The sequence below is a fragment of the Petromyzon marinus genome, unplaced genomic scaffold (assembly GCF_048934315.1).
Source record: "Petromyzon marinus isolate PM22_M1 ecotype Great Lakes invasive population unplaced genomic scaffold, UKy_Petmar_22M1.pri1.0 PM_Scaffold_9, whole genome shotgun sequence".
NCBI lineage: Eukaryota > Metazoa > Chordata > Hyperoartia > Petromyzontiformes > Petromyzontidae > Petromyzon > Petromyzon marinus.
Window position 1 is genome coordinate 308571 of NW_027423699.1, and position 13617 is coordinate 322187.

Here is a 13617-nt window from a genome sequence, read left to right on the forward strand (position 1 = left end):
CAACAAACAAAAAACATGAACAAGAAAACATCTTAAAGTGACTTTATGTGACTGTGCAAACAGAAAATCCAGGAAAAAATTATCAAAATATTCCTGAAATAGCACCGTACACCAACGCTGTGTGCAAAAATCCCAGTGGGATGCAATTCAAATAACAACAACAACAACCACAAGACAACTAAGATTAAGGCCATCAGTCTAACTCCGTACTACAATAAACAAAAACATGGCCAAAACAAAAAAACTTTTCGAAATCACCAAAATAAAAGCCATAAATCCAATGTAACAGTGATTATAAAAACTGTGACCGAATTTTTTACAATAAACTACATAAATAAATTATAACACCAAAATCTAGAGCCATATTTTAGGCCACTGAATAGCAGTGGCAGCTAGGGGTGTACAACTCCTCTAGAGCAGTTTTGAGTGAAGATCTCATAGGTAGTGATTCAAGTTGTAGTTTATTGACAATAGCATTCCAGACCCTGGGGGCATCAATATCAAAGGCCCTTCCTCCGGTTTTTGTATGGCAATAGGGAATGTGAACCTGGTAGATGAGCGAAGACCTGAGGTCAAATTTGTTCTTTGAAACAGAGAGGAGATCCAGTAGGTAGTCTGCGGATTTTTTTGTAAGTACATCGTGAATAAATAAAATCTGGTGTACAAGCCGTCAAACATTAAGAGATGTTAAGTTTGACCCAATGTAGAGATCACAGTGGTGAGTCCTGTATGGGCAGTTCAATGCAAATCTTAAGGCCGAGTGATAGATGGAATCAAGCTTCTTCAGTACAGTACTTGGGGCTGATTTATACACGATGTCACAGTAGTCAAGTAGAGGCAGTATGGTAGCTTTTATCAATTCCAAACGGAACATAGGGGGGAAGCAGTGCTTGTGTCGATACAGTAAACCAATTTTTAATATAGTCTTTTAACCAATATAATCAATGTGATCTTCAAAATTCAGTTTTGAATCCAGGATGACCCCAAGATACTTATAGAACTTGACTTGCTCTATTTGATCATTATTTAAGGAATGTAGTTTGGAAAAAATAACTTCCTGCTTTAATCCCGGTGAGAAGCATAGCACCTTGGTTTTGGAGGTATTTAGGACTAGTTTAAGAGAAACTAGCTGATGTTGTAGTTTGTTGAAATCACCCTGGAGCTTAGCAATCACGTCATCTGGAGAGCGGCCAGCAGTAATCAGTATCGTGTCATCTGCAAAAAGATTTACCCTGGAATGATCCAGTTCAGTGCCCAAGTCATTGACATAAAGAGAGAACAAGAGGGGGCCGAGGATGGAACCCTGTGGAACCCCATTTTGTTATCTTAACACTGTTTGACCTCCAACCATCTATGAATACAGTTTGGGTGCGAGAAAAGAGGTAATATTTTAACCATTTTTCTGTGTTTTTGGAAAAACCGAGGCAACTTAGTTTACTAAGCAGGGTGTTGTGGTCTACTGTATCAAAAGCTTTGGACAGGTCAAGAAAAAGACAGGCACAGTACTGCTTATTATCAAGGCTACTGTAAATTTGATTCAGAGAATCTAATGCAGCAGATGTGGTGCTGCATTTTTTTCGGAACCCAGATTGTTTTAGATGTAGTAGATTGTTGGTGGACAAGAAACTGCTAATTTGGTAGTTCAATAATTTTTCAAAAAATTTTCATCAATGGGGACAAAATTGAGATAGGTCGGTAGTTATTGGGATCAATAATTTGCATGAGCAGGGGTGACTCCCAATACATTATCAAAAATATTACCAGCTTCAGAAAAATGAAGGTTAAAATTGTCAACTATTTTTTTGGGATCTGAAAAATATTCTCCATTTCGGTTAAGCTCAAAGGGCAGATTGTCTGTTTTGGATGCCTTTTCGATAGATTTGATTGTTTTCCAAAAAAATCCTGGAATTTCCATGTGATTTCAGGAGAGTGGAGGAAAAGTAGGCATTTTTTGCATGCCGTATTTTTTTTACGCATCTATTCCTTAAAATCCTGTATTCTAGGCAGTCATTTACCAAATTACTTTTCTGAGCACATGCCCAAGCCTTGTCCCTAGTTTTCATGAGCTTTGTAATCAAAGGATCATACCATGGTGGGCGGTTGCCTTTAGTTTTAAATCTAACCAACGGAGCATGTTTGTGAAGAATTTGGAGAAACGTGTACCTGAAAGTCTCCCAAGCCGTAGTCAGGTTGGGGATATCACAGACCTTGTCAATGTCTGAGTGAAGCACATCATTTGTAAATGCCTGAGTGCGGAAGTGCCTCAAAGAGTGCTTCTCAACAATTTTAGGGGGGGCTTTGGGTCTGGCTGATGATCTCACCCCAAAAATGAAGGAGTGATCACTAAGGTTATTACCCAGAACACCAGTCAGTGTGAAATTGTGAGGGGCATTTGTCAATTGGACGTCAAGCAGAGTTGACTGTCCCAGATTTTTTAGGTTGGGTCTTGTGGGGACATTTATTAATTGAAACAGGTTAAATTCATCTGTAAAATTTGTGGCCACGGCCGGCGTGTTTAGCCAATTCCAATTTAGATCACCCACTAAAACTATTTCACCTTTATGGAGGCCCCCAAAAAGCTCTCTCAATGCCAATGCAGCTTCAACATCCTTCCAACAAGGCGGTCTATAGCAGCACACTACCAATATCTGTTGATTATTTGGGAGAGTTATTCTGAGAGCCAAACCTTCAAAGCAACATTTTTTAAACAAGGAGTGAGATGGTGAACATATATTACGAACATAGATGGCAATGCCACCTCCTTTAGATTCTCGGTCAAGCCAAAAAAGGTTGTAGTTGTCAATCGTAATCTGCAAGTCATTGACCGCAGGAGTGAGAAATGTTTCTGTTAGGCAAAAAATGTCCGGGTCAAGATTTGCCACTTCTAGTTTTAGTTGACTTAATTTAATCACAAGCCCTCTGATGTTGACATGTAGAACACCAACACCTCTCCTGCCAGAAAAATCTACAGAATTACACAAGTTCTTTTCATTTGGGCCAGGATGAAGCTCAATACCACCCAGAAATAAGAAAAGTAGAATTAACAGTTTGCACAAGTATTTTCTGTGAAAGGATGAAGAGCGGGGAACCTTGGACGAATAGCAGCAGCTCGCAAATGGTGTTAAAAAGGATACAATGATGGAGTGTACAAGTGTCTATGAGCTGTTTCATTTGCAGGTGTAGTGCCAAATCGAGCAACAAGTATTGACGCAAAATAACGAGGGTAGCCGTTTGTGGAGTTGAGTGTGGCACTAGATATGTCCGGGAGGGACAGCAGTATGATACGGAGCATCGGGAGCTTGCGTGGAGGCGTCGTTCGTGTGCAATTTTTTTCGTGACTTTCCTGGCCCAAAGCCATAAATGGTTGTGAGGGGCGCTGCAGGCGGTCAGGCTTGCTTCAACCCTTGGTTGTGAACATCCAGACGTTAATCAGCAAGGAGCATTTCTCGTCCTAATTCGACAAAATCTACGTCAATACGTAATACAAAATTATAATTCGTGTTGTAGAGAATGTACCTCCTCTACGTGTAAGTTTTGAGTGGTATGCCTTGTAATTGATGAATGATCAGTGTGCTCCCTATTTCAAAGACAATGAGTTGCTCCAGAGGGAGATGCTTTCTGAAAACGCAAAAATACCCTTTGACCTGTATCACAAGAACAATGAGTCTCACCTGAGTTATCTGTACAGGTTACTTCCAAACACACACTTTGTCCTAACATCACTTATTTAATGTTTGACCCTTATAGACAAAATCTTACATATACGCACACAATCAGCCAAGTATTCATTATAAATTATTGACAGGAATATTAACAAAATTGTATTACTACAGTGTAATATACTGCATCAGGTTACATCGCATTAACAAGAAGCTATTTAAAAAAATTACACACCGTCTGCTTAACAGTCTATGTACAACATACTATTGAGCCATTCAAAACGAGTAGGCCATTTCATGCTGGCATCTGGGTCAAAATTTATGAAATTCTAAACATTACCTACAAACTCCAGAACCAAGATGCCACATCAACCATCGCCCCCTACTGACAGGCTCTTGTCCACATGCAGGCCGGTGCAGGGCCACCACCTTGTGCCACACAGGGGCAGCTGCTACTTGGGGATGCTCTTCAAGTGTTTGAGACGAGATACGATACAAAACTCCGAATTGCCAGAGGCGATTAAGCAAGCACCGTATAAATGGAATTATTAGAACATAGTGAATGCTTGGAAGCTTATTGGTTCTCGCTCCTGGTTAGAGATCTACCCAACCCACAGGTCCACAAGGACTGGCCGATCTTACCCTGCAGGTTGAACCTAGGAATTGATTGTTCAACTTCACATTCTTGTCATTAAAGGCCTGTGACAAAGGTACATCTATTGGAGTGACATCGTCCCAAGCTTACACATCTACCGGGTATCTATTTGACTTTGTATTGTCTAGGAAATCCACCCACACCTCCACTTCCACAAACTGCTGGGAGTAGCCTCGCTCTGCCTCACAGTCAGAATTCTCCTCCTGCTTCACGTTGCCTCCATCGATGTTAAGGTCCCATTGTGGAGTTGAATTTTCATCTTCACATTTTACCTTCACTTCTTCGCTCTTCACCATCACTTCTTCACATTTCACCTTCACCTCTTCATATTTCACCTCGATACCTTTAAAAGTGTCCAAGCTGGGTTTTTCTTCCGGTTCTTGTTTCATGAGGGATGAGCTCATTGCGGCACTTTGACTTTCACAAGCTGATTTCAGACTCCACTCCTTGTGGATCTTCTGATGCTTGTGAGTTCTCTGGTGTACATGAAGATGTGGTGACTGTGCAAACGCCTTCCCACACACACTGCACTTGAAGGGTTTCTCTCCTGTGTGTGTTCTCTGGTGTATTTGAAGATTTGGTAAAAGTGCAAACGCCTTCCCACACACACTGCACTTGAAGGGTTTCTCTCCCGTGTGAGTTCTCTGGTGCCTTACAAGAGCAGATGGATCTGAAAACGCCTTCCCACACACACTGCACTTGAAGGGTTTCTCTCCCGTGTGAGTTCTCTGGTGTCTTACAAGAGTAGATGGATCTGAAAACGCCTTCCCACACACACTGCACTTGAAGGGTTTCTCTCCTGTGTGTGTTCTCTGGTGTATTTGAAGATTTGGTGAAAGTGCAAAAGCCTTCCCACACACACTGCACTTGAAGGGTTTCTCTCCTGTGTGTGTTCTCTGGTGTCTTTGAAGATTTGTTGAACGTGAAAACGCCTTCCCACACACACTGCACTTGAAGGGTTTCTCTCCTGTGTGTGTTCTCTGGTGTAATTGAAGATTTGGTGAAAGTGCAAACGCCTTCCCACACACACTGCACTTGAAGGGTTTCTCTCCTGTGTGTGTTCTCTGGTGTAATTGAAGATTTGGTGAAAGTGCAAACGCCTTCCCACACACACTGCACTTGAAGGGTCTTTCTCCCGTGTGTGTTCTCTGGTGTCTTACAAGAGCAGATGGATCTGAAAACGCTTTCCCACACAAACTGCACTTAAAGAGTTTCTCTCCTGTGTGCGTTCTCTGGTGTACTTGAAGATGTGGTGACTGTGAAAAAGCCTTCCCACACACACTGCACTTGAAGGGTTTCTCTCCCGTGTGTGTTCTCTGGTGTTTTTTAAGATTAGATGAATGTGCAAACGCCTTCCCACACACACTGCACTTGAAGGGTTTCTCTCCTGTGTGTGTTCTCTGGTGTATTTGAAGATTTGGTGAAAGTGAAAAGGCCTTCCCACACACACTGCACTTGAAGGGTTTCTCTCCTGTGTGTGTTCTCTGGTGCCGTGTCAAATTTCCAGTACGATCTGTGTTGTTTGCATGCCGGTCGCATTGTTGCCTTTTTGCACCGAGCCGCGCCGAGTGCCTTTGCTCCATCAGACAAATTCTGCAGAGGAAGCGACAGCTGCAGACAGAAAAAAAGAATATAAACACCATCTACACGTCAGTATCGATGCACAGAGGAATGCATACACACAGTAACACGTGACTAACACGTCTATACTTATTCATATATTAATGTTATCGTGAAAAAGTGTCCCAAATTCATCAAACGGGCTGTTATGGCACACAATGAGAGGGCAAATGGTCAAAAACGTGTCTGGAAGCCCTAGTATCTTCAAAATGAATGTTAACCTAAAACTCCGAGCACACAATTTTGGATGTCTGGCTACAAAAGGAATATTTATGAAAGTTAAATTCAGCTGACATAGCAAAGGGTGTTGAAAATAATACTATTTGTGTTATGCATAAATGAATGTTTAATCGCAACTTAGAGGTGTGAAGCCAGGCACAGATGTCCTTGAATGCTGGGATGAACAGTTCCGATTTCAGCTGCACGTGTGCTGTGATAACTTCCCGACTACATTCAAACAAAGAGTTCCAGAGAAAAACAAAAATAAACTGTTTTGATATCACCTCCGTGCTCAATAGAGTTAATAGATTATGAGACCTCCTTTGCCAGTAACAAGATATAGTAATAGGTTTTACTCTTTTAACTGGAACAAAAAACTGACACCTTCATTCAAGGCATCATGTTTGCAATAACCACAACACAAGCAGTCAAAATGCAAACAAAAGAGACAACTCTGATAATAAGCACTGTCCTTGAATTTGATTGGTCCACACCCGAGACGCCTTTTGGCGTCTTCTGTTTCAACACCAGTGGAGACTAGGTTCTAAGAAAAGCCGTCTCGGGTGTGGACCAATCAATTTCAAGGACAGTGCTTAGTATTATCAGAGTTGTCTCATTTGTTTGCATTTTGACTGCTTGTGTTGTGGTTATTGCAAACGTGATGACTTGAATAAAGGTGTCAGTTTTTTTGTGCCAGTTAAAAGGGTAAAACCTATTACTATATAGAGTTAAAAGGCTTTACTGCAAATACAAACTTGACACTATCACACACTCAGAGGCGGAGCCATGAGCAACCCCTCCAGCAATGAAACATTATGAGTTGTTATTAAGTAAGGAGTTGTTAGTAAGGAGTTGTTAGTAAGGAGTTGTTACTAAGGACTTGTCCTAATCCTTTTTATTCGACGTGTGTGATAGGCATCGCGCTCGCTGACGGTGTTTGCCTTCAGGGAAGTCGTGTACTGTATACGTAACTGCACACAATTCTGAGTCGCTTGTAACTGCTTTGCCGTTACTTATTGCCAATTATGGACTCGGACTGTTGTCCTCTTATAGAGTCCCTGGCACGTAATAAAATGCCACACGGTGGCAGTGAGGGGGGGTCGCAAAATGCTGATTTATCTATATATATAAAAGCGAAATGTGTGGATATGTGTGTCTCTTCGAAAGTGTTTAGCATACTTCCCAACATGCTACACACTTGAAATTTGGCATGTGGGTAGGTTCCATACTGTACACAATGTAAAAAGTATAAAAATAGACTTTTGTATTTTGGGGGGGGGAAGGGGTGGGGGAAATGACCATGGAGTGTGTGACGTCAACCCGCAACACACCTGAGTTAAGCGCTCTGCAATGCTTACCCCTACCATATGGCTCTTCGTGCACCGTACTTCTAGAGCTGTTAACAGCATGCCGGGAGATTTTAGGTGGTGCTTTGCTCCTGGCCGATGAAGCCATTGGCTTCTCGGAGTTTCAATACATATGGGTGCGAAGAACGGGTACAACGGCTATTAAATATAAAGCAGAAATAGCATCTGTTTGTGTGAAGCATCAAAAACTATCCAACGCTGAGCTCTGGCATCATGAAAATTTCACAGCTTATGCTGTCTGGAATTTCTAAATGAACGCGACTATTTTCAGCTCGCCACGTCATTCCCTTCCGGAGTGGCCAAAATCGACCTTGCGTAGAAGTGGATTAAGGTTAAATTTCCTTGAGTGAAAACATCCGATTTAGGGAACTTGATTTGTTTCGGCTTTTTTCTTTCTTGCAAGCATCAAATTTTTTCAGGGGTTTTCAGTGAAAGACAAGGGAATATGAAATTTGAAATTTATCCAAGTCAAGAATCCAAGTCCCGGGCGAAGCCGGGTAGTGAAGCTAGTTACTAATAAACCCCAATGATCCGATCGAAATTAGAGATTTCAATCGGACCGTTGGGGGGGTACGTGCCACCCCACCCCCACTGGCTCCACCACTGTCACACACTGGCATGGTTCACAGGTGGTGGTGTGTCCAGACCCACGCCTGGCCACCTTCACCTGCTCAGTATTAATGGTTCCTCACTCCACAAAGTAATTCATTGAGGATAAATAAACACAGCTGAGGCTGCGTGTCTCTCTCTCTCTCCCCGTGGTCGCGTGGATTTCCTTCCCGATCCCCGGGTTTCCCCTCCATATGTAGAGAGTGAACACCGCCACGCGCCCAGAGTGAACACCGCCACGCGTCTAGAGTGAACACCGCCACGCGTCCAGAGTGAACACCGCCACGCGTCCAGAGTGAACACCGCCACGCGTCTAGAGTGAACACCGCCACGCGTCCAGAGTGAACACCGCCACACGTCTAGAGTGAACACCGCCACGCGTCTAGAGTGAACACCGCCACGCGTCCAGAGTGAACACCGCCACGCGTCCAGAGTGAACACCACCACACGTCTAGAGTGAACACCACCACACGTATAGAGATTGAACACCACCACGCTGTTGACAAGCCCCACCTTGTTGTTATTGTTGTTGTGGGCAGGTCGCTTCTGAAAACAAGAACGGTACAGCAGCTCAACGTGGGCGTGGCCTGGTAAAGAAATAAAAATAAAACTGTGGATATTTAAAACAAAACAAAGTTACAAAGTAGCGAGCCAGGTGAAGAGAAATTAAAACTAAAGCAAGATACTCTTTGGTTCTTTCGGTAAAGCCACGTAGAAAAAATTAAATAAATTAAATTATAGTTTCAGTTTAATTCATTTGGTATAGCCCTGTGAGCCATTTGGCTCTTGACTCGGGTGCAACCGCAATAAACAAAAAACTTGAACAAGAAAACATCTTAAAGTGACTATGTGACTGTGCAAACAAAGAATCCAGGAAAAAAACTGCAAAAATATTGCACAAAAAGCACCGCACACCAACGCTGTGTGCAAATGGCATGCGACGTTTCGATTGCAACACAAGCAATCATCATCAGGTACAAGTGAAAGAGAAGACAAACCTAGTAAACTTAGAAACGTATTGCAATACAACAGAGAGTCGGCTAACAGAACAGTCAACAACACCCCACCTGGGTGATTACGTTCTTACAAAGATTGCTAAATTAAGCGAGATAATTGCAGCAAACGCGATCAGGCGAGGACAGGAGGCAAGGCCCCGCGTAGCTGGGCCCCGCGCTGTAAAGTTCCAACCTGGACATCGCTTTCATGCTCGCTGCTACACAATTGACATCCCTACGAGAGAGAGCGAGGCTCTACCTCTGTAAACAACCACCACCACCACCACTACAACCAGCACCACAACCACCACCACAACTACAACCACCACCACAACCACCACCAGCACCAAAACAACCAGCACCAAAACAACCACCACCAAAACAACCACCACCACAACCACAAACACCACCACAACAACCACCACAACAACCACCACCACAACAACCACCACCACAACAACCACCACAGCAACAACCACCACAGCAACAACCACCACAACCACAACCACAACAACAACCTCAAACACCACCACAACCACCACCAATACAACCACCACTACAACCACCACCACTACAACCACCACCACCACAACAACCATAACCACCACGACCACAACCACCACCACCACCACCAAAACCACCACAACCACCCCCACAACAACCACCACCACCACCAAAACCACCACAACCACCACCACAACAACCACCACAACCACCACCACAACAACCACCACAACCACAACAACAACCTCAAACACCACCACAACCACCACCAATACAACCACCACTACAACCACCACCACTACAACCACCACCACAACAACCATAACCACCACGACCACAACCACCACCACCACCACAACCACCACCAAAACCACCACAACCACCACCACAACCACCACAACAACAACCACCACAACAACCACCACCGCAGCCACCACCACAACCACCACCACCATAACCACCACAACCACCACCAGAACAACCACCGCAGCCACCACCACAACCACCACCACAACAACCACCACAACCACCACCACAACAACCACCACAACAACCACGACAAGTAAAACAAAGTGACAAAGTGGCGAGCCGAGTGAAGACAAATTAAACTTATGCGAGAGAATTGAAGCAAACGCGATCAGGCGAGGGCAGGAGGCAAGGCCCCGCGTGGCTAGGCCGCACGCTGTAAAGTTCCAACCTGGACATCGCTTCCATGCTCGCTGCTACTCAATTGACATCCCTACGAGAGAGAGCGAGGCTCTACCTCGGCAAACAACAACCACTACAACAACAACAACCACCACAACAACCACCACCACCACAACCGCGATGAGAATAACTCACCTCGGATTTCAGTGCACGGCGGAGCAGCAGCTTCCTGTTAATTCGTGACGTCACGCGGCAGCAGGAGTTGACATGACGTCACTTGCGGGTACAAAACTCCCCTCCCACAATGAGCGGTTCTTAACTTGAATAAATTATGTTAATGAGTCTGACCCATACGTGAAGGGATGGGCGGGGGTGCCGAACTCGTCGCAATAAACTCGCGACGGCTTTCATGAATTCATTATGTTAATGAACCGCCGGTCAGTGGGAGTAGCTTTGCCCAAATAAGGATTCTACTTGAACAGATAACGGAAGTGACCCAGGCAGAGGTGACGTCACGCTCAGGGCGCGGTCAACGGGGTGGGGTGAATACCTTGGTGACATGACGTCACTAGCGAGGTACACTTCCCCCTGGCGTTTCACGCCGATGAGGAATTGCTGAGTGGTGACGTCATAGAGCGGGGTTGGAGTTTAAGTTGATTTAGATTCATTTTCCATTGCTCCCTCCCTTGATCAGAGACCCCTTGGGTGTGTGTTTGTACACTGTGTTTGTACACTGTGTGTGTACACTGTGTGTGTGTGCACTGTGTGAGTGGGGGCCAAGCCTCCACGCAGATTGAGGCGAACCGAGTGGTCACTGCAGGAATTAATATCCTTGGTTCTTTCGGTAAAGTCAGGTAAATTAAAAAAACATGTTTCATTAAAGAAAAAAACTTAAATTAAATGACAATTTTAATAATAAAAATAAACATTTTTTTTACATTATGAGACCTCCTTTGCCAGTAACAAGATATAGGAATAGGTTTTACCCTTTTAACTGGCACAAAAACTGACACCTTTATTCAAGGCATCATGTTTGCAATAACCACAACACAAGCAGTCAAACTGCAAACAAAAGAGACAACTCTGATAATAATACTGGCACTGTCCTTGAATTTGATTGGTCCACACCCGAGACGCCTTTTGGCGTCTTCTGGTTCAACACCAGTGGAGACTAAGTTCTAAGAAAAGCCGTCTCGGGTGTGGACCAATCAATTTCAAGGACAGTGCATATTATTATCAGAGTTGTCTCTTTTGTTGGAAAATTGACTGCTTGTGTTGTGGTTATTGCAAACATGATGCCTTGAATAAAGGTGTCAGTTTTTGTGCCAGTTAAAAGGGTAAAACCTATTCCTATAAACACATTTTTTTCTATATTATTGTTTTCTATTTACATGACTTTAATCAGAAAGGGTTTTAATCAGAAAGGGTTTTATTCGCCATGAAAGTTCGCACAGACAAGGAATTTACATTCAACATATAGGAATCTTAAATTTTAAATAAGTGGTATACAAATTTCGATTTAAAGCTTTCGTGACTGCAAGGATTCATCTTCTTTGGTTCTTTCGGTAAAGTCACGTAGAATGAGAATAAAATAATAAATTAATAAAACAAAATAAAACAATAAAATTCTCACGACGTTTCGGCCACAACACAAGTGGCCTTCATCAGGTGAAGGGACGAGACTGTCTCGAGGACAGCGCTGGAGCGAACACAGCCAAGCTCAGACCGCGACCTTTAAGCTGTGTGAGAAGAGAGCGCCTTTACAAAGGAATTAGCATAAAAATTAGCATTTAAATGGCGGACTTAGCATGATGAACGGTGTAGAGGGGGTGAACATGTGCAGACCGGCGAGGGGGGGAGGGGGAGTTTACATATTGATGGTGTGCAAAGGGAATTTAGGCTGATGCGAAAGTTTGGGATACCACTACTTGAAAAGATATACTGTACCATTGGAAATTAGTTTAATGTTTGGTTCGGATAATTCAGCATTGAAATAGCTGCGTGATTAGCTTGTGACTGGTCATAGAAATAGCTATGTTAAAGTCAAATCCTACACATCCACAGAGGCACCTAGTACAAATCAAACAGGAGAATTTAGCATTGAAATAGCTGAGTGATTAGCTTTTGACTGGTCACAAAAATGGCTATGTTAAAGTCAAAGCCTACACATCTACAGAGGCACCTAGTACAAATCAAACAGGAGAATTTAGCATTGAAATAACTGAGGGATTAGCTTGTGACTGGTCATAGAAATAGCTATGTTAAAGTCAAAGCCTACACATCTACAGAGGCACCTAGTATATGGACGCCAAAGGGGCTGCAACAACTCGACAATCATATAGTAAACCGATGTGAAAAAACCTAAGTCTAAATTACATCAATATAATAAATGTACTCAACATATTCTTCAATAAGCTGAGCTATTAACAGTAACTGGGTATACATGAAACTATAATGAATACCATATAGTAAACCAATAAAAAACTAAAATATAAACTACCTCAATGTTTTCAATAAACTATATATTCTCCAATCAGCTAAGCTACCAACAATAAGTCGTTATATATCACAATGCTATATGGTGGAAAAATGGGTGGATTCTTATTCATATTCTTACCCTCAACTTTAGAACCACGGATAGCTACGAGCCCCGTTCAGACAGACGAGTTCATCCATGGTCGGAACGGAGGAGGGGGAGAGAGTCAGCTGCGAGGCGCTATTATACTCCATGTTGTAAACCATACCATTAACCGTGGTGTGAGAGGTATTAAGAGTCAATGCCAGCGAAAGAGCTGCGGGCTGAAGGTCATCGTAAAATACAATTAAGAACCTAAATGGTTTAAAATATCTTTCCAATGGTTACTAAGCCAGAATCCATCTTCGCAGTTGAAATTGTCTCTGTGCTTGTATATGTGAATGGCCTCATGAACGAATCTCTCATGGTAGCCGGTTGGTTTGCAAAGAACCTCCGTCTTGGAGAAGTCAATGTCATGTGAGCCCACTGAATAATAACAGTGATCTGCCACGGCAGAGGAGTTCGTTCTACCGTGTTTCAAGTCTGCTTTATGTTCGCGGATGCGGTCCGAGATATGTTGTTTGGTTTCTCCAATGCAGCTACTACCACAGAGGCACTTTAGTTTGTAAATGCCCGGGTACTGTATGTCTGGAACAGCATCTTTTACAGATGGAACCAGATCACGGATTTTATGTACTGTGTTGAATCGGACCTGGATCTTGTGTTTATTCAGGATTTTGGATATATTTTTAGTGACCCCTGCAATGTAGGGTAAGGTGATGGTTTTGAGTGGCTCCACAAGAGGATCCTTCTTCATGACTGGAGT

The 13617-nt window shown here is 43.2% G+C and overlaps 1 protein-coding gene across 1 annotated transcript; it reads right to left on the reverse strand.

The window, feature by feature from the left end:
- Positions 1-27: 27 nt before the first annotated feature.
- LOC142923923 (uncharacterized) lies at positions 28-10340 on the reverse strand. Its single transcript, XM_076064942.1, has 4 exons — positions 10326-10340; positions 8643-8716; positions 6289-6381; positions 28-5925 (listed from the first exon to the last, which is right to left on the reverse strand). Exon 4 carries the CDS (start codon positions 5895-5897, stop codon positions 4401-4403), a length of 1497 nt encoding a protein of 498 aa, XP_075921057.1. The 5' UTR covers positions 5898-5925; positions 6289-6381; positions 8643-8716; positions 10326-10340; the 3' UTR covers positions 28-4400.
- Between the last annotated feature and the right edge of the window lie 3277 nt (positions 10341-13617).